Source organism: Nomascus leucogenys, chromosome 8, assembly GCF_006542625.1.
Source record: "Nomascus leucogenys isolate Asia chromosome 8, Asia_NLE_v1, whole genome shotgun sequence".
NCBI lineage: Eukaryota > Metazoa > Chordata > Mammalia > Primates > Hylobatidae > Nomascus > Nomascus leucogenys.
Genome location: NC_044388.1, coordinates 98,967,523 through 98,994,254, shown reverse-complemented (window position 1 = coordinate 98,994,254; position 26,732 = coordinate 98,967,523). Strand labels below are relative to the sequence as shown.

General features: G+C 40.5%; 1 protein-coding gene and 1 pseudogene across 5 annotated transcripts in view; one reads left to right on the top strand and one right to left on the bottom strand.

Annotated features, from left to right (window-relative positions):
- The window catches only part of RC3H2 (ring finger and CCCH-type domains 2), a 58,543-nt gene extending 43,695 nt beyond the window's left edge, over positions 1-14,848 (top strand). For 3 of the 5 annotated variants that reach the window (XM_030817777.1, XM_030817773.1, XM_030817774.1), the window contains 11 exons: positions 1,231-1,445; positions 2,250-2,683; positions 3,260-3,430; positions 5,461-5,607; positions 5,949-6,162; positions 6,717-6,801; positions 7,063-7,144; positions 7,242-7,376; positions 7,935-8,048; positions 8,148-8,296; positions 9,597-14,848. In XM_030817777.1, the coding sequence (XP_030673637.1) occupies positions 1,231-1,445; positions 2,250-2,683; positions 3,260-3,430; positions 5,461-5,607; positions 5,949-6,162; positions 6,717-6,801; positions 7,063-7,144; positions 7,242-7,376; positions 7,935-8,048; positions 8,148-8,296; positions 9,597-9,792 (1,942 nt within the window). In that variant the 3' untranslated portion in view covers positions 9,793-14,848. The remainder of the gene's footprint in view (positions 1-1,230; positions 1,446-2,249; positions 2,684-3,259; positions 3,431-5,460; positions 5,608-5,948; positions 6,163-6,716; positions 6,802-7,062; positions 7,145-7,241; positions 7,377-7,934; positions 8,049-8,147; positions 8,297-9,596) is intronic. The other 2 variants (XM_030817776.1, XM_030817775.1) reach the window with 2 other exon arrangements.
- A 6,016-nt stretch (positions 14,849-20,864) lies between these two features.
- On the bottom strand, positions 20,865-22,137 carry LOC100589161 (annotated as a pseudogene).
- Positions 22,138-26,732: the final 4,595 nt, after the last annotated feature.

Genomic DNA, 26,732 nt, shown 5'->3' with positions numbered 1-26,732 from the left:
CAGGCATGCACCACCACACCTGGCTAATTGTGTATTTTTAGTAGAGATGGGGTATCTCCATGTTGGTCAGGCTGGTCGCGAACTCCCAGCCTCAGTTGATCCGCCCGCCTTGGCCTCCCAAAGTGCTGGGATTAACAGGTGTGAGCCACCGTGCCCAGCCAAAATTTGACTTCTTAAAAGGAGTTAAGAAAGCCATAAGATCCTTTCGAGCTGCTTACTTAGTGACTCAACCAAGAAAATTCTTTTGTGTTAAAAATAATAATAATAAAAGGTTAGTGTGTTTTGCCTCAATTTAATGAGTTACCATTTCATTCACCCAGCAGGTATTTACTGAGTACCTACTGCATGCCAGGAACTGTTTTATTTGTCTGACAAATATTTACCAAGTGCCTACTCTGTTCCAGGAGCTGTTTTAGGTGCTGGGGATATAGGAGTTATCGAAATAAACAAAAGTGACCTTTCTCAAGGAGTTTATATTTCAGCTAATCTAACTCCTCATAGAAAACAACTCTTTCTTACCATGTCTGTTTTCTTTGTCCCAAATAGTTCTACTAATGGACTATATTTTTTCGGTTGAGAACTTGTTGAACAGAATTTTCTTTTTTTTTAACCTTCAGTAGGGAAAAATGTTTGTTTAAAAAATGAGTAATGGCCGGGCACGGTGGCTGATGCCTGTAATGCCAGCACTTTGTGAGGCCGAGGTGGGAGAATTGCCTGAGCCTAGGAATTTGAGACCCTCCTGAGCAACAAATCTAGACCCCGCCTCTACAAAAAAATTAAAAATTAGCCGAGTATGTGGCATGCACTTGCAGTCCCATCTGCTTGGGAGGCTGAGGTGGGAGGATTGCTTAAGCCCAGGAGGTCAAGGCTGCAGTGAGCTGTTATTGTGATTGTGTCAGTTCACTCCAGCCTGGGTGACAGAGTGACACCCTGTCTCAAAAAAAAAAAAAAAAAAAGAATGGGTAAATGGTGACTAATGAGTCACGTTAGTATCTGGGAATCGTTTTTATTCCCTGTTGCCCACACAGGAATATGACATCTGTTACGATGATCATGTAAATTAGCTGTGTAAGGTGGCAGTGAAATTCATTGCCTTATTTGTCAATGTGGCAATATCTGAAGTGTTTTCTATTAGTGGTTTCAGAATATAATTTTATTAAAAATTTCTACTAAGGAGGACAGTCATAGACAGTGATTTATCCTTTGCCCTTTGTTAAATTTTCTCTCCAGTAAAATTGGTTCTCCACCCAAGACTCCTGTAAGTAATGTAGCAGCTACCTCAGCTGGGCCCTCTAATGTTGGAACAGAGCTGAATTCTGTGCCTCAAAAATCCAGCCCATTTCTAACTAGAGTACCAGTATATCCTCCACATTCTGAAAACATTCAGTATTTTCAAGATCCAAGGACTCAGATACCCTTTGAAGTCCCACAGTACCCACAGACAGGTGAGTAATTTTAGACAATTCTAAGAAAAAAAGAAACATTGTTTCCCTTAGATAAATGAATAGTTCTAGAATGTCTACATTTAAAAAATTAATCCTTTTGACTATGTGACTCGTAAGTTTTTTTCCTTCCCCAAGGATCTGTGCTTCTAAATACAGCTTTAAGGTTGTCATTCCTACAAATCAAATATAATAGGGTCAGGAATGAACTTTAGGGGTTTTCTGTAAGTCCCCCGAAATGATGTAAAAAAATGTTTTATTTATGTATGCTTATGTACAATTTTGGAAAGACAGTGAACAACTTACATAGATTTTGAAAGAGGTCTTTAACATCTGCTCCCAAAAAAGTTAATAAAAATCAATGATGTAACTGACTAATCCAAAACCAGTAGGAATAGATGCCCTAGAAGGATATTTACCAGCCGTCTGTTAATAGCTCTGTCATGTATTTTAAGGAGCACTTTAGCAAAGTATTGAATGTTAATGATTTTCATATAGTGGTATCTTGAAAATATGTAGCTTGTGGTCAGGTGTGGTAGCTCACACCTGTAATCCCAGCACTTTGGGAGGCCCAGGAGAATCACTTGAGCCCAGGAGTTTGAGACCAGCCTGGGTATCATAGCAAGACCCTGTTTCTAACAACAACAACAAAAAAAAGCCAGGATATAAAGCTTTATAAAGCAGGGTAAGGTAAGGTTCAAAGCTTATTATATTTTCCTACATTAAGGGCTGCCTTAGATTTAAGCCATTATAAAATGTTGGATTGTACTAAGATTACATTAAATATTCCTCTTTCCAATTTTCAAGGATACTATCCACCACTTCCAACGGTACCAGCTGGTGTGGCTCCCTGTGTTCCTCGCTTTGTGAGGTCCAATAATGTTCCAGAGTCCTCCCTCCCACCTGCTTCCATGCCATATGCCGATCATTACAGTACATTTTCCCCTCGAGATCGAATGAATTCTTCTCCTTACCAGCCTCCTCCTCCGCAGCCGTATGGACCAGTTCCTCCAGTACCTTCTGGAATGTATGCTCCTGTGTACGACAGCAGGCGCATCTGGCGCCCACCTATGTACCAACGAGATGACATTATTAGAAGCAATTCTTTACCTCCAATGGATGTGATGCACTCATCTGTCTATCAGACATCTTTGCGGGAAAGATATAACTCATTAGATGGATATTATTCGGTGGCTTGTCAGCCACCAAGTGAGCCAAGGACAACTGTGCCTTTACCAAGGGTAAGTGAAGATGCTACTATAATGTAGTCATTAACAGCCCAGTGTCTGGAGTCAAACCACCCAGGTATATATCCTGGCTCCTCCACTTACTAATTGTGTGACTTAAGGAAGTTACTTGACCTCCCTATGCCTCAGTTCTTTCATTCGTTTGATGGAAATAATAGTAGTACCTACCTCATAAGGCTGTTGTGAGAATTAAATCAGAAAATCAAACCTCTTAGAACTGGGCCTCATACATGTTAATGTTCAATAAATGTTATATTTGGATAGGAAATTGTTGGGAAAGTAGAAAGAAATCTTAAAAATACAAGGTTAGGACCTTTTTTCAGTATCACCACATACATACAAATGACTCTCCTAAACAAGAAAAGTGAGTGCCCAGATTCTGCTTTTAACATCAGTTGAATAAATATTAACCTTTTTATTTTAAGTGTATGGAGAATAGACTAGGGTGACTTTCCCTGCTGTATTTTTTTTATCCCAACAATATCATAAACTGTTTACATCATTTTCACACAGTTAAATTTATTCACCACTCCCTAGATAATTAAGATTGTTTCTTTTATCCCCCATTAGGAACCCTGTGGTCATTTGAAGACCAGTTGCGAGGAGCAGATAAGAAGAAAGCCAGATCAGTGGGCACAGTACCACACTCAGAAAGCACCTCTTGTCTCTTCAACTCTTCCTGTGGCAACACAGTCACCAACACCACCTTCTCCTCTGTTCAGTGTAGACTTTCGTGCGGATGTAAGAAAGGTTTTAATTACTTAATGTTGCAGGGATAGGTCAAACAGCTGACTTCAAATTACTCGTTCAAACCAGGAATAGTTATGTTGGATATTTTGCAGTGGTTTGGTGTGCAGTTGAGTTTAGTTCAATAAACACTGAATATGTGTGCACTACGGCTAGGTGTTATGAGACTCTGAAGACCATTAAGGCATAGTCCTTTACCAAGAATTCAAAATCTTTCCTGTAGTATAATTATTTTATGGTTTTTTATTAATAGTGTTATTTATAGCTATCATTTATTGAGCACCTACTCATGCCAGCACTGTACTAAGCATTTGCATAAAGCTATTTTATTTAATTCTCACAAAAACCTTAGGGGGCAGGTATTTTCCATATTTTACAGGGTAGGAATCTTACAGAAGTTAAGTAATTTGCCCAAGATCTTTCAGCTGTAAATAGCTGGGATATGAATCCTGGGCTGTCTGAGGTATTTCTTCCCTACTTAACAAGAAATGCAGAAATACCTACAGTATTATTTATGCTCTTTACATCACTGCTAATTATTGTTCTTAGCATTACAAAACAAGTTTGTGTACCAGGATGATTTTAATTTAATATGGTGTTTTCAGTACTGTTACATTTAGAGAAAACCATTAATTTCTTTTTTAAGTTTCTTCTGGTTTATTTCCCGTCCCCAGAAGTTCTGATATTAAAATTTTTTAAATCTTTTCATTATAAAAAAACTTCAAACATATACAAGTATAGAGAGAATAATATGATAAACTCCATGTACCCAACACCGAGGTTCCACAGTTATCAACTTAGTCAGTACTGTCTTATTTGTACCCCCTCTTCCCTCTGAATTGTTTTGAAGTAATCCTAGGCGTTATATTTTTTAACCCATAAATATTTAAATAAAGAATTGAATTTTTAAACTAGATCCAAATTGGTCTTGTCAGACTTCTTCAAAGCAGGTAAATATCTTGACAACAGAGTGACAGAGCTGCCACTTGCTTGCTAGATGCCACTTGTATTTTCTTTTTTGATATACAATTATGCTTCAGGCAATGAGTATTTCCCTGAGACTCAGATCTGCTGAGTTCGACTTGAGAAAAGTTTTTTAACTTTTTTGCCCTTGAGTTTTTTTACCTGAATAATTAGTAAACTAGATTTAATGATTCTTATAACTTTAGTATTCTGGTCCTATAAGTATTCCTTATTCACGGTCCCTTTAAAATTTATTCATTTCCCCTTTATCTCCAGAGCCTTCTTTGAATTCCTTTTGTTCTTTATTTGATACTGCATAATTTATCAGTTATATTCCCTTATTTGCACATGTTGTTCTTTTTCTCAAGAAAATTATAAACTCAGCTTGGTGTAGGGGCTCATGCCTATAATCATAATCCCAGCACTTTGGAAGATCGAAGTGGGTGGATTGCTTGAGCCCAGGAGTTTGATACCAGCCTAGGCAATATGGCAAAACTTCATCTCTACTAAAAATACAAAAAATTGTCTGGGCATAGTGGCGTGTGCCTATAGTCCCAGCTACTTGGGAAGCTGAGCTGGGAAAATCACCTGAACCTGGGAAGTCGAGGCTGCAGTGAGCTGTGATCACCCCACTGCATGTTAGCCTGGGCAGTGGGAGTGAGACCCTATCTTAAAAGAGAAAAGAAAATTATAAACTCCTTTCGGATATGGACTGTGATCTCTGTGTGTATCTATGTATTTGTTTTCTCTTACTTTTTTTTTTCTTGGAGCACCCCATACCATGTTAGTAGCATACTATAAATATTTGTTAATTGGTTTTGATAGTATTAGTCAAGTGTTCCATATGAGCACTTAAAGGACAAAGTGAAAACGGAAAGCAGCCATTTTCTATTGTAAAAATACCATTTGTTGCTTATTACAGTTTTTTATATTAGTTATTGAAAAAGTATAATTGTTTGCTATGAAGTCCTCTGAATTCTATAATAGTTACTTTATATTAGTTACAAGCTTGTAAATTTAAGCTTCTTACTAATTCGCTTTATTTATTTTTTTTTAACCAGTTCTCAGAGAGTGTGAGTGGTACAAAATTTGAAGAAGATCATCTTTCCCATTATTCTCCCTGGTCTTGTGGCACCATAGGCTCCTGTATAAATGCCATTGATTCAGAGCCCAAAGATGTAATTGCTAATTCAAATGCTGTGTTAATGGTATGATTTTGCTGGGGTTGCAGGGGTTGGAGGTGAGAGATGATGCATGTTCACTCATGTTGTAGAATGAATGTTTTCTATTCATTCGTTCATATTGTTGCCTTATAACTCATTAGTAGCAGCAGGGTTATATTTAGGTAAGTCTGAAATAAATTATATTTAATATTTAAATTATTTGAACATTGTTTGGTGGTTTAATGGTAGTTTGTTGGATTATCATTGAGTCTAGAGCTAGTTTTAAATTAACCAAAAAATCTAATTACATGTCTTTTGATAGCATATATTTACTAGCTGAAGTAATTGCCAACGGTCCTTTTATTGATTTTCTTTGGTTTACATAGGACTTGGACAGTGGTGATGTTAAGAGAAGAGTACATTTATTTGAAACCCAGAGAAGGACAAAAGAAGAAGATCCAATAATTCCCTTTAGTGATGGACCCATCATCTCAAAATGGGGTGCGATTTCCAGATCTTCCCGTACAGGTTACCATACCACAGATCCTGTCCAGGCCACTGCTTCCCAAGGAAGTGCGACTAAGCCCATCAGTGTATCAGGTAATCCATTTAGATAATACCTAGCTTGATATGTTCTAAGCACTATGCCTTTTTTTTTTTTTTTTTTTTTTTAATTGAGACAGTCTCATTCTTGCCCAGACTGGAGTGCAGTGGTGTGATCCTGGCTCACTGCAACCTCCGTCCTGGTTTCAAGCGATTCTCCTGCCTTGCCTCCCAAGACATGCACCACCATGCCTGGCTAATTTTTGTATTTTTAGTAGAGAGTATTTTGTATTTTAGTTTCGCCATGTTGGCCAGGCTGGTCTGGAACTCCTGGCCTCATGTGATCCACCCGCCTCAGCCTCCCAAAGTGCTGGAATTACAGGTGTGAGCCACTGTGCCCGTCCTAAGCACTATGCTTTTTAATCCCCAACTTGTGAGATGGAAAACATTTCCCTCCATTTAACAACCATGGGAAACTCAGAATTAGGTGGTTTAACCAGCATCATATGGCTAGTGGGATAAAATACAGATCTATTTTGAGAAGTATACATTCACCACAGTACACTGATTTTTCACTTTTTTGACCATTGTTTCATTCTACATGTCTGTAGATTATGTCCCTTATGTCAATGCTGTTGATTCAAGGTGGAGTTCGTATGGCAATGAGGCCACATCATCAGCACACTATATTGAAAGGTAATGTTTTTCTTAATTCTATATGATTCTCCATTCTCAGACTTGTATATATCTTAAGAGTACACATCCTACCCCCAGTTCATGAAATGTGCTTTGCTTGTCTGAGCTATGTAACAAATTTCTGAAAAATATTTGCATTTAAATTTGGAATGATGACTGAAGTTTTCGGGGTTGATCTGTCACATAAAACATATGGTTATTACTGCTTTTGTTGCTTCATTCACTTCACTTTTATTACAATAAACATGTTTCTCTTTAAAGGGACAGATTCATTGTTACTGATTTATCTGGTCATAGAAAGCATTCCAGTACTGGGGACCTTTTGAGCCTTGAACTTCAGCAGGTAGGCTCTGTAACTCAGCTATGAATTTTTGAAAAATAGAATGACAGTTGAAAGCTATAGTTGGAAGCCAACTTTACTTTTTTCCCTCCTCATATAGGCCAAGAGCAACTCATTACTTCTTCAGAGAGAGGCCAATGCTTTGGCCATGCAACAGAAGTGGAATTCCCTGGATGAAGGCCGTCACCTTACCTTAAACCTTTTAAGCAAGGAAATTGAACTAAGAAATGGAGAGGTAAAGAAACTGAACCTTTCAGCTTTGTGCTTAATGTATTTGTTTTCTGCTGCTGCATCTTGGTTATACCATTACTGAGTGCATTTTGGTGTGCCTATCTCTGATGGATGATCGATTGCTTTTAAAACTTATAACAGAAATAAAAGTGTAGTCCTAGATTTCTTAAATAATTCTTTAACTAGATCATCGGGATTGTTTTTTTGAGATGGAATCTTGCTCTATCGCCTGGAGTGCAATGGCACAATCTTGGCTCACTGCAGCCTCTGGCTCTCAGGTTCAAGTGATTCTCCTGCTTCAGCCTCCCGAGTAGCTGGGATTACAGGCACCCACCACCATGCCCAGCTAATTTTTGTATTTTTAGTAGAGACAGGGTTTCACCATGTTGGCTAAGCTGGTCTTGAACTCCTGACCTCAAGTGATCTGCTTGCCTCACCTTCCCAAACTGCTAGGATTACAGGTGTGACCCCCCCCGTGCCTGGCTGATCATTGGGATTTTTTATTTTAATTTAGAAGAGAGGCCTCAGGTTCCACAGGTATAAAATCAGTATTTTTTCTTAGTTACAGAGTGATTATACAGAAGATGCAACAGATACTAAACCTGATAGGGATATCGAGTTAGAGCTTTCAGCACTTGATACTGATGAACCTGATGGACAAAGTGAACCAATTGAAGTAAGTGCCACAGTTAGATAATTGAGAGGCTTTGTTTGATTGAAAATTTAAAAGTATAAAATACTTTCATACTGAAGGATTAACATTTTATTTTCTTAGGAGATCCTGGACATACAGCTTGGTATCAGTTCTCAAAATGATCAGTTGCTAAATGGAACAGCAGTGGAAAATGGGCATCCAGTACAGCAGCACCAAAAGGAGCCAGCAAAGCAGAAGAAACAGAGTTTAGGTGAAGACCATGTGATTCTGTGAGTGTTAGACAGAAAATTCATAAACAGTGGGCATAGGACATAATAAAGAGAAAAAAATGTGAAATTCATTTTTGGCTTTATGCTGTGAGGGGAAGACCTTATATGGGCAATGATTTGGTCAGTCTGGATTTTTAGGGAAGAAAAAGTAAAATTGAACTAACAAAGCAGTCCATTTTGGTAGCCTGAAACTTGCTTTTTGTTGAGATAAAGTTAATCTGTGTTCCAGCATCAGGTTATGCTTCTTTAATCTGGTTGCCAAATTTCTAGACTACAAAATGGAGAATGAAAACCTAGATTAATGGTTTCTGTTTTTGAAAATCATGTTAAGATTTTCTCGGCTAGGCTGGGTGCAGTGGCTCATGGCTGTAATCCCAACACTTTGGAAGGCTGAGGTGGGTGGCTCACAAGGTCAGGAGTTCAAGAGCAGCCTGGCCAACATAGTGAAACCCTGTCTCTACAAAAATACAAAAAAACTAGCTGGGCGTAGTGGTGGGCACCTGTAGTCTCAGCTGCTTGGGAGGCTGAGGCAGGAGAATCGCTTGAATCCAGGAGGCGGAGACAGTGAGCCAAGATTGTGACACTGCACTCCAGCCTGGGCGACAGACTGAGACTCCATGTCAAAATATATATCTCTGTATATATAGATAGACAGATAGATATCTCTATCTGTCTATCTATCTATCTACCTACCTATCTATAGATAGATATTTTCTTGGCTATAATACTGCCATTTTGAATAATTACTGCCAAAATATGGGCTTAATCTTCAACTTGGTAGTTTGTATGGCCTTAAACTAACTAGTATTTTAATTTTTATCATAACTTTTGGAAAATAGGACTTTTCAAGCCAGGAGTGGTGGCTCATGCCTGTAATCCCAGCACTTTGGGAGGCCGAGGCGGGTGGATCATTTGAGGTCAGGAGTTCTAGACTAGCCTGGCCAACATGGTGAAACTCCGTCTCTACTAAAAATACAAAATAGCTGGGCGTGATGGCACACGCCTGTAATCCCAGCTACTTGGGAGGCTGAGGCAGGAGAATTGCTTGAATCCATGAGGCAGAGGTTGCATTGAGCCGAGATCATGCCACTGCACTCCAGCCTGGGCGACAGAGGGAGACTCTGTCTCAAAAATAGGAAAATAGGACTTTTCTAGTTACTTCTGATACTTCTAGTGATAAAGACATGTCTTTGCTAGAGACTCCTAAAGTTTGTTGTAGCTTTCATTAAATATGTATAGTGACCCTTAACAGTTTTCACTTTAAGCTAATTTGTTTTTAATGTCATTTCTTTTTTCTCAGGGAGGAGCAAAAAACAATTCTGCCGGTAACTTCTTGCTTTAGCCAGCCACTCCCAGTGTCTATTAGCAATGCAAGTTGCCTCCCCATCACCACATCTGTCAGTGTTGGCAACCTCATTCTGAAAACTCATGTTATGTCTGAAGATAAAAACGACTTTTTAAAACCTGTTGCAAATGGGAAGATGGTTAACAGCTGAAAGGAGGTTCATCTTTCAAATTTGTGACCACACCATGGAAGCATTTACACTAGCTTTTTATATATATAATATATATTATATAATGTATATTTTTTTTAAAAAAAGATATTACTGGGGGCATCCATTTCCTGTGGACTCTTTGATACTTCAAGCCCTCTTGCATTAGCATTATGAAAAAAAAAAAAAGAAAATTTACTTTACTAGGGTAACATGTTCACTTTCCAGAAATGATTGGAATTTGGACAACATTTAACTTAAGCTTCAAGCAGCTTTTTATGAGTTTGTAGCAATCCGGTGCAGTAACTGAGCCATTTCCTATTTTAAATGGCTTCTATAGAAAATTAACAACTCAGTTATTAAACTAGCAGGATCCTACAATGATACATCTAGTGAAAGTAGACTTAGTTAACTTATTTATTTCTATTTTATGTTTCACTGAGAGAAGTTTCCATCTCATTCCAGCTGCTTTATTTATCTTTTTCATGGAACTTTGCATGGATTTCTTTTTCTTTTTTTAATTTTGAAGAGTGGAGTTAGATGTTCTTACCGTAGAATTTTACAGGGTTATATACTAGCTTTCTTTACTGCATTATATGTAGGAGTGTGGTGCAGTGCTTTTATCTGTAGCATATAATTTTAATTTTCCATTTTTCAAGAGTAGTTTCTGCTTTGTTAATATTTATACACAGGCTACTTGTTGAAGTAATTAATTAAAAATATAACCAAGTGCCTAAGTCTTTCAGCTGATGTACTAGATATTAAATTCTCCTAAGTTATGCAGAATCGTTTTTACAATTTTGATAAATTATGCACTAATGTAATGGCAGTTTTTTAAAATGCAGATTTAAGCCTGTACATTATTGAATCTGATGACTTGGCAAAAGAATCAGGTGCTTTCAGCTTTCTTGAGAAAACCCTGTATGTAGCGTTTGCACTGACTAACAAGATGGTATTGCTGGGTTTTTAATTTAAACTAATTAATTTGGATGTTCATTGCATTATCTTGGTTAAATATTGTTTATTGTTACTTCATGTTGGGGTTTAGTTTTTCTTGTTTTTTGACTGTTAGGTTGATAAGACTGAACCATGTAATAGTAGAACAGTGGCTAACATTTATTCATACTTAAGAACATGAATAATTTCTGCCTTGCTAAAATGTGACTGAAATGGTTTTGACTTGGCATCTGAAAGTATACAATGTGTTCAACAAGTCATGCCTCAGATTTGTGGGAGGTATTGTATTGAAACCTAAATTTCAGTCAACATTTGAAAAGGAAAGCTGGGCAATCCTTCCTGGTGATCTTTACCTATAGTTTATCTATCTGTTTTTCTTTTGTTTCTTTAAGATTAGTTTGACTTTTATTATTTTTTTTTAATTAACTTCTGTGAAGTTGTTTACTCTGAAAATTGTACTGGAATATTTTAAGCCAAGCTGATCTTTCACCAGGTGTACTGTATGTAAGGGCTTTTCCTGCTAGCAAGATGCTTAAACAGGATCATGTTATTGGTCGTCTGAGCTATTTAGTTGTTTTACAAAACCACAGCATTGTATCAGATAAGATTTTGATAAAAAGTTTTGTGCACATTTCCAGGGGCGGGAGGGTTGACATTTCCCTGAAATTTCTTGATTAGAATGAGTAAATACTGGTGTTTGATACCTGTCTTAATGAACATGCTCATAAGGTGACTGATAAGTTGTAAATATACCTGAGAAACAAAGGGGTAGTTTTGATATTCTGGTGTCAGTATGGAAGATCTTACACATTTATTTAATACTCAAATGTATGAAGATGTTTGTTTGTAGCATAACAACAGCACAGTAGCCTTGACTTAGTTTCCTTTGGTTAGTACTGTACCTTTTTTGCCATGGCCAGTGCTCCCCATCCCTATGAAGACATTTTATTTATTTCACTCTGTAACCTGAAAAGAATAGGAACAAGGGTTTTAAACCATGTTACATTAACTTATTTCTGACAATATAAATTAGCCTAGAATATTACAGGAACATGATTGTTATATAATTTATATCAGAACCTTTCTATAAATATGTGCTTATTACATTTGAAATGCTTCCAATGTACTTTATTTGCTGTTTGTAATTCCAAAAAGGATATGCAAACCAGTCTGTCTATTTCATGGATATTTAATAGTGAGATCTTCCATGTTGAAGGTAATGTATTTTTTTTTAAGATTTTAAAATTGCTATTTTGTTACAAAATAGAGACCTATTAACAGTTTGAGAGCTCCTTATGTGCCCTCAGGGAAAGAACCCTCTGTGCAACAGAACTACACAAAACATCTTCAGCACGTTCTGAGGGTGAATATATACTACATAAATTGATCTTGTGTATTTAACCTTATCTTTTTAATTTTAAAATTGAAATTTTGAAACTTGGTTGTGCTCTGCTGGAGGGGGTTGGGATAAACTGCTTAGATGTTTGCCTACTTGTCCAGTGAAATTACATTTGCATCAGTATATGTATATACCTGCCAACCTTATTGGTATGTCTCAGAACATTTATATTAAAACAATGCTTGTCTTGCAGCAGGTGATCCCATAAAACAATAACTCCCTGTTCTTAAAAACTTACTCTCTTTTTCACTAACAACATAGGAATTGTTTTTGTGTTGAGATTATTCTGTGTTGCATCCATTCTCTATGTAGTGGTCACCTTCTGTCTGTCATGGTGGGCTTAATGTGAAGTAAAGCCATTGGTTCTCTGCCACTTTCGAAGAAAGGACAGTTCATCTGATCCTTCTTCAAAATGGTACCTACTGATATCATCGAGGAAAATGTTACAAATCAGACCTACGATCTGACTTTTTAAAATTGAGGCATTTCCTGTCATTTGGCCTTTTTACCAGCAAGATGTGATGTACAAATTTGGAATCAAAGGATACAAAGCAACAAGAGAGGAAATGTGTAATGTGGGTAACCAAACTGCATATGTTACCTATTGTCTAATCAGAAAAAATAGTCTGAGGTCTGGAAAGCAGGAAAGTGGTGGTTATTTTCTTTCATTTTTTGTGTTTTTGTTTTTTAATTTCTAAGTTCCATTCTGAAGTCCATGTGCCGCTTTCAGTTACTGTGGTTGTAGCATCAGTTTTTTTGTGGTTTCATTTCATTTTATGAATTCAGAGGAAGTTACATATGTATTTTTTCTAGTTGGTACCTGAACAAAGCAGATTCCCTTGCCTTTGCTGCCATGTCTTATTTTCAATGCCATGTGATAAACCAGTGTCATACATGAAAGTTGTGCATTGTAATTTTCAAAAAAAAGGGAGTTCATTAGGCCAGTGGCACTGATTTTTCCTTCCCATCATAGCTATTTATTCTAATAAGAGGATAATAAAAGAAATTTCCTATACAAGAACTGAAATTTTCCATTTGTATGGATCTAGTCACTTTCAGATTTCAAGTTGAGGTTAAGTATATAAAGCACATCCCAATTTTATATGCGGCCTGGAGAAAATTACAGGATGCACAGCAATTTGTAGGAATTTCAAATGGGATCATTTAAACATTTGAAAAATTATTTTAAAAACCATCTAGTTTGCTTTTGGATTTTAGACATTAAAGCCTATGTTGTCTTGTTAACAGGGGTGGAATTCAGATTCAGCATGTGATTTGAGCTTTGAATCTGAGTATTTCTTCCCTATCTTCTTTGAGTCATTTTCTGAGCAGACTGTCATCAGTATTGATAACTAAGCATTAAAGGGAAAAGTTGCATTGCAACTATGCATTGGTTTCCTGAAAGAACTTTTCTTTTGTTTTAGTGAATGAAGAGGCTTGATGGGATCACTTACTGTAACTCCTTCTACATAAGGACCCCTTCTGCAAGCAGAACACAAAAGAACATGCTCAAGGAGTATCCCATTTTCTGGATAAATTGAATAAGTTTGCTAGTAATGTCTTTATACTAGCGTCTTCCTTGTATCCCTTTGCTGGCAAGGGAATACAAGGCGTCAAGGCCACAGATCAAAACACCCCACATTTGAGTGGAGTCTTATTTTTACTCCAAGAGCAGTTATTCCCTTCTGGTCTAAAATTGGCAGTTTTTTCTTTTTTTAATAAAATTTTTAAAATATTCCCAAACCAGTGGAACACAGACACTGGCTGCACTTAGTACTGCCAAAAGCCAACGTCATTTGCACATATTCCATCAACCTGTCGAGAATTAGGCCTCACTTTATAACCCAAGGCATGGAAGTGCATGCATTCTCTTAGCTGGGCAAACAATTATACTGTAGTTGTGATACAACACATGTGGCTTTTATTTGTACTGCACATATCCACTGTACAGCCACTTGGGAGTATCGTGGTTAGCTTGCAGCAACTGCTGTCTGCATTTATACTGTTTATTGCATATTCTTTTCCCTGGAAGTGAAAGAGAAATGTTTTTCTTGTTGCATTGATTACATTTTATAAATTTGCTTAGCTGGAAAGTTTGGGAAAAGAGGCCTGTTTGTCAATTGTACAACCGATTGTGAAGCTCTAGTGTGAATATTTTTACGTCTGTATTAGACATTTTCTTTGCAAATCTATTGTTCGATTGAAATGTAAATGAAATTAAAGATGGTGTACACCCATCATGTAAAAAGCAGGCACCATCTCTAAGATGGATTTAATGCTCATTTTTAAGGCATATACTCAGCTTCTATTTAAAACTATAATTTAAAATAATTCTGTACAATGAAATGGGGAATATATATGGGAATAAATTCTATTCCATTTATTTCAATTTGAATTTCCAAATTGTAATGTTTCCCTTTGTGCTATAGGAATAGGATTAAATGGGGGAAGACTAGGATTTATAAGGCCTGTATATGGGGGGAGGGCAGAGATGGAACAATGAGGGTTGTGATGATAGTGAATAGCAAAGAGTGAATTCTGTGTGTTTTTGCTGTAGCACTGAAGTGAAGAGATATTAGCTTTGGCTGTTCACAAAATAGAGCATCATGATTTTCAGTGTTTGAGAGAAAATTGATGGAAAAAGTTTGCAGTACTTGACATGTATTTGCATGCACAAAATAAAATTATTTGTCCACCTTAAAAGTTGTTTGTTTAATGTCAATATTAAGTTTATGGTATATTTTAGTTATCTAGATTTTCTCTTTTGGCTTAACAGAGCTACCAGGCCACTCCTTGAGACTTAAATGATTACGTGCCTCATCTATATATCATAAGGAAGGATTTGAAAGAAATGAATAGACCCCAAGGAGGTTGAGATATACCTTAATTCTGTCAAGTCACTTCTTTCATTCAACACACAGCACTTTCTGTGTGGGAGATGAGGATGTAGATAGTACTGAGTTTACTGTCTAGTGGAGAAAGTAGGACAGATGCATAACTAATACAAAGCAATGTATCATAGAAGTTTGAAGACAATTCTGTGGACCTCAGGAGAATGGCTTGGGTGGATTTAGACACCATTTTCATTGGGCCTCAAGTGGTTTTATTCATTCATTCAGCTGATATATTTTAAACCCCTGTCTGTGCTGTTCAGTAAGGTTAAAGGTCCATGAAACATGAGTTTCTTCTCTAGAAACTCACAGTATGGAAAATCAGAAGACAAATTAGAATAATTCAGTGAGCTATTGTTCTAATGTAGGGTGTAGGGAAACTCCAAAAGGAAATTATGGGGTTAGTGGTAGTGGTGAGCAAAAGGAAGTACTTCTCTGTAAAATGACCTCTGGCTAAACTTTTAGCTACATAACATCGCACCAAGCAGAGATAAGTAGAGGAAGCATCCTGAATTCCAACTCTACCTTCACAACAACCCATTCAGTCTTGAACTATCATTCCTTGAAGTACTATCTTGGATAGAAAAGAGGAAAAAACAGGCTGGGCGCAGTGGTTCATGCCTGTAATCCCAGCACTTTGGGAGGCCAAGGTGGCCGGATCACGAGGTCAGGAGATTGAGACCATCCTGGCTAACACGGTGAAACCCCGTCTCTACTAAAAATACAAAATTTAGCCGGGCGTGGTGGCAGACGCCTGTAGTCCCAGCTACTCGGGAGGCAGGGGCAGGAGAATGGCGTGAACCTGGGAGGCAGAGCTTGCAGTGAGCCAAGATCGCGCCGCTGCAATCCAGCCTGGGCAACAGAGTGAGATTCCGTCTCCAAAAAAAAAAAAGGAAAAAACAAACTACCATCCTTTACTTTAGATGTTATAACCCGTATCTTATGTTTGAGATGTTATATAACTTGCCCAGATGTTATAACTACAAACTAGTAGAATCAGAATTCTGATTTGTCTGCCTCTTTTCTACCTCTCAAGGAGGTGGTGGTGGTGATGGTGATGGTGATTGGAACTTATATTGATCGTTAAGTGTTACAATGGAAGAGGTGTTTAAGGAATGGTGCTTCAGTGACTAATATAAATAGCCAACTCTTAGAGCACTTAATATTTTCTAGAAACAGTTGTAAGTACAATAATATATCATGACTTAGGACCATAACACTGAGGCAGAGATCTTAGAGATTTTGCCCAAGGTCACAGAGGAGGTAGGTAGGGACTTCCATGAAGGACAGTAAATACTATTCTAAAGAGACAAGTTATCTAATCTAAACAACTTGGGATTTTAGAAAGATCCCTTTAGCCATTGGGTGAAAGGTAAAGCGGGAGATAGACCAGCAGGGAGGACAGGTCAGCAACCTAGGTAAGAAGTATTGAGAGCCTGGCCAAGTTGGGATGGAGGAAAAAAAGATGGATTTAAAAAGTAGGAGACAGCAATTGACAGGATTTGTAGTGTAGGAAGTCTATTGGACATCTACCCACTCAATATAGAGGATTAAATTTGGCTTAAAATCCCAGACCCCATTGCTGAGAACAGTCCAATATTTGTAAAACATGTTATATACATCCTAAAATATGTGACAGTGGAGATCAGGAAGGAGGAAGCGGGTGAAAAACCATGGATGGGTGACCCAGGTAAGGGAGAGGAAACTTAAGGAAATGGAATTCCAGGGAGAATTTATTTCCTTTATAATATCTATTGAAATAAAAATTATCATGCACATTAACAAAGTATCCCAGATACCCATGGAATATCTTCATGATTAGATCTTTCACTTCAGGTCTTTATTCAAAAGGCAGATCCGGTGAGAATCAGATGGAGGATGCCATTTAAAATAGGTATTTAGGGCCGGGCATGGTGGCTCACGCCTGTAATCCCAGCACTTTGGGAGGCCAAGGAGGGCAGATCACTTAAGGTCAGAAGTTCGAGACCAGCCTGACCAACATGGTGAAACCCGCCTCTACTAAAAATACAAAAAATTAGCCAAGCATGGTGGCATGCACCTGTAGTTTCAGGAACTCAGGAGGGTGAGGCAAGAGAATCAGTCGAACCTGGAATTTGGAGGTTGCAGTGAGCCAAGATTTTGCCACTGCACTCCAGCCTGGGTGACAGAGTGAGACTCTATCTCAAATTAATTAATTAAAGAGATATTTAAACCCAAGATTTTAGATAAGATCAACTGAAGTTTTTTAAAAAGTTTTATATTTCGAAATAATTGTAGACTCACAAGTAGTGCAAAAATTGTACAGAGGACCATATAGCTTCACACACTTTCTCCAATGGTAACATGTTATATAACTATAGTATAATTTTCTTTTTTTTTTTTTTTTTGAGACAGGGTCTCACTGTCGCTCAGGCTGGAGTGCAGCAGTGGCATGATCTGCAACTTCTACCTTCCGGGCTTAGGTGATCCTCCCACCTCAGGCTCCTAAGTAGCCGGGACTACAGGTGCACACAACCACACCTGGTTAGTTTTTGTATGTTTTGTAGAGATGGGGTTTTGCCATGTTTCCCAGGCTGGTCCCAAACTCCTCAACCCAAGGGTTCCACCCACCTCAGCCTCCCAAAGTGCTAGGATTTCAGCCGTAAGCCACCCAAGCCCAGCCTCTAATTATAATATTAAAACCAGGAACTTGACATTCCTACAATCCAGAGTTTATTCAGATTTCACCAGTTTCCCATGCACTCATTTGCATGCATGTGCATGTTCGTGTGTGTATAAGTTCTATGTAGTTTTCACATGTAGATTTGTGGAACCACCACTACTATCAAGAACTGTTCCATCTCCTCAGTGATCTCTCATGCTACCCCTTTATATCACATCCATTTTCCTTGCTTATCCCCATTCTCCCATCTCTAAATTCTGGCAACCACTAATCTGTTCTCCATCTTTGTAATTTTGTCTTTTCGGGAATGTTATAATACTGGAATTATACCATATGTAACCTCGAGATTGGCTTTTTTTTTTCACTCAGCATAATTCCCTTGAAATTCATCCAAATGGTTGCATGTATTAATAGTTTTTTTCTTAATGTTGCTGGGTAATATGCCATGGTACATCCGTGGTACCATGGTATACTAAATAGTATACTACACACCATGGTAATGGCGTCTTTAGCCATTAACTCATTGAAGGGCGTTTGGAATGTTTCAAATTCTTGGCTATTACAAATAAAGCTGCTATGAACATTTGTATGCACGTTTCTGTGTGGACATAAGTTTTTATTTCTGAAGTTTTTTTTTTTTTTTAGTGAATGAATTGGTATACTTTGTTTACCTCCGAAGGAAATTAATAAATTAGACTATAAGGTCTTAACTTGGAAATGGACAAATTCCTTAAAAGTACAGTTTACCAAACTGGATACAAAATGAAAATAAAAATTGGAATAACTCTTGTATTAATTATCTGTTAGTATAACAAATTACCCTAAAACTTAGGGGCTTATCACAAAATTTAACACCTCAGTTTCTGTAGGTCAGAAATCTGGATATGACTTAAATAGGTCCTCTGCTTCAGGGTCTCTCACAGGCTGTAATCTAGGTGTTGGCTGGCACTGCAGTCATCTCACAGCCCAACTGGGGAAGGATCTGCTTCCAAGCTCACTCATGATTATTGGCAGAATTCATCCAGTTCTTTATGCCCTTTGGAATGAGGGCATCAGTTTTTTTGCTGGCTGGAGGCTGGAGGCTACTGATAATGGCTTGGATGTTTGTCCCCTCCAAATCTCATGTTGTAATGTGACCTCGTGTTGGAGGTGGGGCCTGGTGGAATGTATTGGATCATGGGGGCCGATCCCTCAAGAATGGCTTCGCACCATCCCTTGCTGATGAGTGAGTTCTCACTCAGTGCATGCTAGATCTGATTGTTCAAAACAGTGTGGTACTTCTGCACCCCACACACACCTTGGTCCTGCTCTTGCCATGTGATACACTGGCTCCCCTTCGCTTTCCACCATGATTGTAAGCCTCCTGAGGCCCTCAACAGAAACTAAGCAGATGTTGGTGCCATGCCTGTACAGCCTGCAGAACTGTGAACCAAACTAAACCTCTTTTCTTTATAAAGTACCCAGACTCAAGTTATTTCTTTGTAGAACAACACAAGAACAGACTAATACAGAACATTGGTACTGAGGAGTGTGGCATTGCTATAAAGATACCTGAAAATGTGAAAGTGGCTTTGGAACTGGGTAACAGGCTGAGGTTGGAAGAGTTTGGAGAGCTCAGAAGAAGACAGGAAGACAAGGGAAATTTTGGAACTTCTTAGAGACTTGTTAAGTGGTTGTGACCAAATTGCTATAGAAATGTGGATAGTGAAGGCCAGACTGATGAGGTCTCAGATGGAAATAAGGAAGTTATTGAAAGCTGGAGTAAAGGTCACCCCTGTTATGCCCTAGAAAAGACTTGGCTGCATGGCGTTCATATCCTAGGGATCTGTAGAAGTTTGAACTTAAGAATGATGACTTAGGGTATCTAGTGGAAGAAATTTCTAAGCAGCAAAGCATTCAAGATGTAGCATGGTTGCTTCTAACAGCCTATGATGAGATGCGGGAGCAAAAGAATGACTTAAAGTTGGAAGTTATATTTAAAAGGGAAGCAGAGTGAAAAGTTTGGAAAATTTGCAGACTGTTCCCTGTGGAAGAGAAAGAATCCAAGCAGGCTGCAGAACTACCACTTGCTAGAGAAATGAGCATGATTTTTTTTTTTTTTTTGAGACGGAGTCTCGCTCTGTCGCCCAGGCTGGAGTGCAGTAGCGCAATCTCGGCTCACTGCAAGCTCCGCCTCCCCGGGTTCACACCATTCTCCTGCCTCAGCCTCTCCAAGTAGCTGGGACTACAGGCGCCCGCCACCACGCCTAGCTAATTTTTTGTATTTTTAGTAGAGACAGGGTTTCACCGTGGTCTCGATCTCCTGACCTCATGATCCGCCCGCCTCTGCCTCCCAAAGTGCTGGGATTACAAGCGTGAGCCACCGCGCCTGGCATGAGCATGATTAAAAGGGAGCCAAGTGCTACTATCCAAGAAAATGGGAGAAAGACCTGTATTGTATATCAGAGATGTTTGAGGCAGCCCCTCCGGTCACAGCCCAGAGGCCAAGGAGCGAAGCCAGGGTGCTGCTGCCCTGCACACTACTGCCCTGCACCACCTCGGTGGGCTGCTTCAGCTCCAGTCTTGGCTCAAAGGGCCCCAGCTATGGTTCCATCTGCCACTTTGGAGAGTGCAAGTTGCCCTAAGCCTTGGTAGCTTTCAAGTGTTGTTAAGTCTGCAGGCACACGGAATGCAAGAGTGAACGAAGCTTGGCAGCTTCCCCCTAGATTTCAGAGGACTTATGGGAAAGCCTAGGTGCCAAGACAGAAACCAGCTGCAGGGCAGAGTCCCCAAAGAGTTACTCACTAGGTCAATGCCGAGGGGAAATGTGAAGTTGGAGGCCCCCACACAGAGTCCCCATTGGGTCACTGTCTTGTGGAGCTATGAGAAGTGACTGCCATTCTCTAGATCGAGAATGGTAGAGCTACCTGCAACTTGCATCCTGAGCCTGGAAAAGTCACAGGTGCCCAACTCCAGCTGGTAGGGGAGTAGCCACAGGGGCTGCACCCTGCAAAGCCACAGGGGTGAAGCTAGTCAAGACCTTGGGAGCCCACATCTTGCACCAATGTGTCCAGGATGCAAGACATGGAGTCAAGGATGTGTGGATGTGTGTGTGTGTGTGTGTGTTTTGACCTCTGAACTTTTTATTGCCCTCCTGCTCCCCAAAGAGTACCCTGCTTCTGCTGGCTTAATGCCTCAGAATTTTGGTGTCATTGGTCTCAGACACCACTTTGCCATCCACAATCTGGGGGGTGGTGGTCTTTTGGATGTTTTGCATGGAATTCCTGCTGTCCAGGGCATCACCAAGATTGAAGTCCTTGCCATCTTCCAGCAGGCAGCAGTAGGTGGCAATCTCAGCCCCCAGCTTGACCTTGATGTTCAGCAGGGCTTCGTACTCCTGGGCCTGGCACTGCCCGTATACCCTGTGCCAGCTCTGACTCCAAGTGCAGCAGGATCCTGTTGGGCTGCTCCGTCTGCAGGGCATCGTGGGCCTCCACCTCCCTCAGGCTGTTCTCCAACCTGGCCTTCAGATTTCTCATTGAGTCCAGGTTGATCTCCAAGGACCGGACTGTACATCTTAGCTCCGTGAGCGTCATCTCAGCAGCTCTGACCTCGGCGGACTGCATCATGACCACTGTGGTGCTCTCCTCAATCTGCTGGGACCACTACTTGTCTAGCTCCTTTTGGTTCTTCTGAGGCAGTTCACTGTATTGGGCCCAGATGTCTGCCGTGATCTTGCTGACGTCCAGAGATTTGGGGGCATCTACCTCCATAGTCAACCCAGAGCTGCAACCTGGGCTTGTAGGCCTTTTACTTTCTCTTTGTGGTTCTTCATGAAGAGCAGCTCCTCCTTGAGAGCCTCGATCTCTGTCTCCAGCTGCAGCTGAGTGACACTGGTGTCATCAGTGACCTTGTGGAGCCCATGGATATCACTCTCCACAGACTGGCGCATGGCCAGCTCTGTCTGATACTTGACTCTAAAGTAACCAGCAGCAAGACAGGCATTGTCAATCTGCAGAACGATGATGGCATTGTCCACAGTATTTTTGAAGATGTGAGCCCTCAGGCCCCCGATGGTCTTGAAGTAATGGCCCCAGTCTCTGGCCTGAGGTCCCTTCTTCTCCAGATGCTCTCAGATTTTGCTCTCCAGCCTCTGGTTCCCAGTCTCCAGGCTCCTCACTCTGTCCAGGTAGGGGGCCAGGTGGCCGTTCAGCTTTGCATGGGCTCCTTCTTGTTCTGGATGCTTCCCATTCCTGCCAGACCCCCGGCCATCCTTGGGCCAGAACCCGGACCCCAAGCCACCCCAGAAGCTGGTGAAGCAGGACATGGAGATCCAGAAACCAGAGCTCTCGCCGCCAGCTGGCCTCTCTGCTGACCAGCCAGGCACCGTAGCTGGGTGGCTGGACGGAGCCCAGGGACTGGTAGTTGGTGGAGAAGGTGGAGCGAGTGGTGAAGCTCATGCTGTCTGGGGAGGAGAGAGAGAGGACAGGAGTCAGGCTTTGCTGACCGTATGTGTGTTTTAGACAGGGTCTCACTCTCTTGCCCAGGGCAGTGGCGCAATCATGGCTCACTGCAGCCTTGACCTCTGGGGCTAAAGTGATCCTCCCACCTCAGCCTCCTGAGTAGCTGGGACTACAGTTGCACACCACCATGCCTGGCTAATTTTGTTTTTTTAATTTTTTGTAGAGACAGGTTTCACGATGTTGCCCAGGCTCAAGGATTATTTTGGAGTTGTAAGATTTAATATCTGCCCTGCTGAGTTTCAGACTTGCATAGGGCCTGTAGCCCCTTTATTTTGGTCAGTTTCTCCCTTTTGGAATGGGAATGTTTACCCAATGCCTGTATCACCATTGTTTATTGGAAGTAAATAACTGGTTTTGATTTTACAGGTTCATAGGTGAAAGAAGGTGAGTCTCAGAGAAGACTTAGGACTTTTGATTTGATGTTGGAATGAGTTAAGACTTTGGGGGATTAATGAGAAGGATTATTGTATTTTGCAATGTGAGGAGGACATGAGATATGGGGGGTGGGTGCCAGGGGAGGAATGATATGATTTGGATATTTGTCCTCTCGAAATCTCATGCTGAAATGTGACCTCATGTTGGAGGTGGGGCCTGGTGGGATGTATTGGATCATGGGGATGGATCCGTCATAAATGGCTTAATGCCATCCCCTTGGTGATGAGTTCTTGCTCAGTTCATGCTAGATCTGCTTGTTTAAAAGAGGGTAACACCTCCCCTACCCCCACCTTGCTTCTGCTCTCACCACGTGATATGCTGGCTCCTCTTTGCTTTCTGTCATGATTGTAAGCTTCCTTAGGCCCTCACCAGGAGCTAAGCAGATATTGGTGCCATGCCTGTACAACCTGCAGAACTGTGAGCCAAATTAAACCTCTTTTCTTTATCAGTATTGGTATTTCTTTATGTAGAAATACCAGTCTCAGGTTTTTTGTTTTTGTTTTTTCTTTTTTTTTGAGACGGTCTTGCTCTGTTGCGAGGCTGGAGTACAGTGGCATTATCTTGGCTCCCTGCAACCTCCGCCTGCCGGATTCAAGTGATTCTTACGCGTTAGCCTCCTGAGTAGCTGGGACTATAGGCGACCACCACCACGCCCAGCTAATTTTTGTATTTTTAGTAGAGATGGGGTTTCACCATGTTGGCCAGGATGGCCTCGATCTCCTGACCTCGTGATCCACCCGCCTCGGCCTCCCAAAGTGCTGGGATTACAGGCATGAGCCACCGCGCCCGGCCATCTCAGTTATTTCTTTATAGCATCACAAGAAAGGACTAATTCAGCTACTGTTAGTTTCTGGCAGCTCACAATATGGTAGAGTGGCTCATCCAAGCAGCAAGCAAGACAGGCAACAGAGAGTGAGAGAGAGAGAGAGTGTACTAAAAAGACGTCACAATCTTTTATAACCAAATTTTGGAAGCAACATCCCATTGCTTTTGTGGTATTCTAATCCTTAGAAGCAAGGGAAAGGGATTACACAGGGCATGAATACCAGGAGACGGGGAACTTTGGGAGTAGTATCAGTCTGTGTCCAATCAGGAGGTAGAAACTACACAGTACATTATATGGAGTAAAGCTTAATATATAAAGAATCATTAAATGCTAATAAATGACTACCAGCTAAAAGTAAATTCCATATAGTACTCTATAGGCTAGGGAGAGTACCTAAGGAAACACAAATTTGGAAAGGGGTACTCTTCTCAAGGCTGAGGGTCACACCTCGGAGAAGGTATAGTTCAGCCCAGAGGTCCGCTAGTTGGCCCAGGCTGGCACTAGTTACTGGCAGACAGAAAGCTACTCTCCAGGCAGCAGGAGAGGTACACAGGAGCCTGCAGAGAGAGTTGGCTGGTGGGGGACAGGAAACTGGTAGGGGACAGGAAGCCTTCAGAAAGCTAATTTTCACATTGAGAGGGCCACAGGAAAATTGTTGCTGGTCTAGACTGAGGTTGCAATGTCACCAAGGGACCATATGTGCTGGACACATGGCTGGGAAAGAGCTCCCCTGGATGTCGTTACATCCACATCACTGACCTACCACGGAACTGTGGGAAACAGTAGGAGAGCCCCTCCTCCTGCAATGCCCCTCCAGTGCCCTCTACTGAGAAAGCTCATCACTGTGCTCACTGCAAAGGAGAAATGCTTCACTGAATTCTATCCATTATTGAAGAGCATATGTTCAAGGGCGAATTGGGAGCAGAGGGGCAATAAATTGATCATTAGCATAGGAGTGATTTTAGAAGCTGCCTGCCATAGCCCTATAACTACCAAAGAAATTGAATTAATTATGAAAAACCTTCCCACAAAAAAAACTCCAGGCCCAGATGGCTTCACAGGTTTATTCTATTATTAATAAATATTTAAGGAGAAATAATGCCAATTTTACAGAAGTTACTTCAGAAAGTGGAAGAGGGAACTTACAACTAGTTTTATTAGATAAACATAACCACACAGTGACATTACAAAAAAAGAAAATCATAGGTTAATATCTCTCATGAACATAGATGCAAAAATCCTTAAAATGTTAGTAAATCTAGCTATGTATATCAGTATAATACATCAAGTCCAAATAGTGTTTATTTCAGGAATGCAAGGTTTCTTTAGCATTTGAAAATCAATCTGTGTACTTGACCATATTAACAAAGTAAAGGTTATATTCTATTATTATAAGATCTCTTAAAATTTAATGGTATTCCATTCTGATTGGCTTGTAGAAATTAAAATATATATGTACATAAATAAGAAAAACTCTTTTTTTTTTGACATGGAGTTTCACTCTTTTCACCTAGGCTTAGAGTGCAGTGGCACCATCTTGGCTCACTGCAACCTCTAACATCCACCTCCTGGGTTCAAGCCATTCTCCTGCCTCAGCCTTCTGAGTAGCTGGGATTACAGGTGTGTGCCACCATACCTGGCTAATTTTCTTTTGTATTTTTAGTAGAAATGGGGTTTCCCAAGTTGCCCAGGCTGGTCTCGAACTCCTGAGCTCAGGTAATCACCAGCCTCAGCCTCCCAAAGTGCTCGGATTACAGGCATGAGCCACTGCTCCCAGCGTCAAACATTTCTTAAAAAGAGATTTTACTCCTTAAATTTTAAAGGTGTGGGCTATTTAAAGAAAAAGGTAGTTGCTAAAAGTATTGTTACTAAAACTATGAAAGCAGAGGTTTTCTGATTTTCTTTGATTTCTTAATCAAAACTTTTTTAAAAAGAAATTTAAGGCTGGGTGCAGTGGCTCACACTTATAATCCCAGCACTTTGGGAGGCTGAGGTGGGAGGATCATTTGAGGCCAGGAATTTGAGACTAACCTGGGCAACATAGCAAGACCCCATCTCTACTTAAAAAAATTGGGGGCTGGTGCGGTTACTCACGCCTGTAATCCCAGCACTTTGGGAGGCCAAGATGGGTGAATCATCTGAGGTCAGGAGTTCAAGACCAGCCTGGCCAACTTGGTGAAACCCTGCCCCTACTAAAAATACAAAAATTAGCCAGGCATGGTGATGGGTGCCTGAAGTCCCAGCTACTCGGGAGGCTGAGGCAGGAGAATCGCTTGAAACCCAGGTGGTGGAGGTTGCAGTGGTCTGAGATCGTGCCATTGCACTCCAGCCTGGGCGACAGAGCAAGACTCTCTCTCAAAAAAAAAAATAAAAAAAAAAGCGGCCAGGCATGGTGGCTCACACTTATAGTCCTAGGTACTTGAAGGCTGAGTGGGATGATCGCTTGAGCCCCAGAGGTTAGGCCACAGTGAGCTGTGGTCATCCCACTGATCCCACTGCACTCCTCCCTAGGTGACAGAGTGGGACCCTGTCTCTAAAAAGAAAAAAAGAAAAAAAGGGGAAAATAGTAATTTAATTGTTGCTTATAGACAATCCAACATCTAAAAAAAATTCACTTAAAAAATTAAAATTAAAGGCCGTATCAAAGATACCACTTTTTTTTTTTTTTTTTAAAGAGGGATTCTCGCTCTATTACCCAGGCTGGAGTGGTGCAATCTCAGCTCACTGCAGCTTCCACCTCCTGGCTTCAAGCAATTTTCTTGCGTCAGCCTTCCGAGTAGCTGGGATTACAGGTGCATGCCACCATGCCCGGCTAATTTTTATATTTTTAGTAGAGACAGGGTTTCACTGGCCAGGCTGATCTCAAACTCCTGACCTCAGGTGATCTGCCTGCTTCAGCCTCCCAAAGTGCTGGGTTTATAGGTGTGAGCCACTGCACCGGCCAAGATACCACTTTTAAAATTTGAAAACAAATGAGAGAGACAGAGAGAATCTGACTATTATATAAGGAAGTAGTTCTTATCTTTACTAGTTTTCTCCTCATTAATACAAAAAAAGGTTGTTTAGGCTGAGTGCAGTGTGGCTCACGCCTGTAATCCCAGCACTTTGGGAGGCCAAGGTGGGTGGATCATGTGGTCAGGGGTTCGACACCAGCCTGACCAACATGGTGAAACCCCGTCTCTACTAAAAATACAAAAATTAGCCAGGTGTGGTGGCGCGTGCCTGTAATCAGGAGCGCGTGCTACTCAGGAGGCTGAGGCAGGAGAATCGT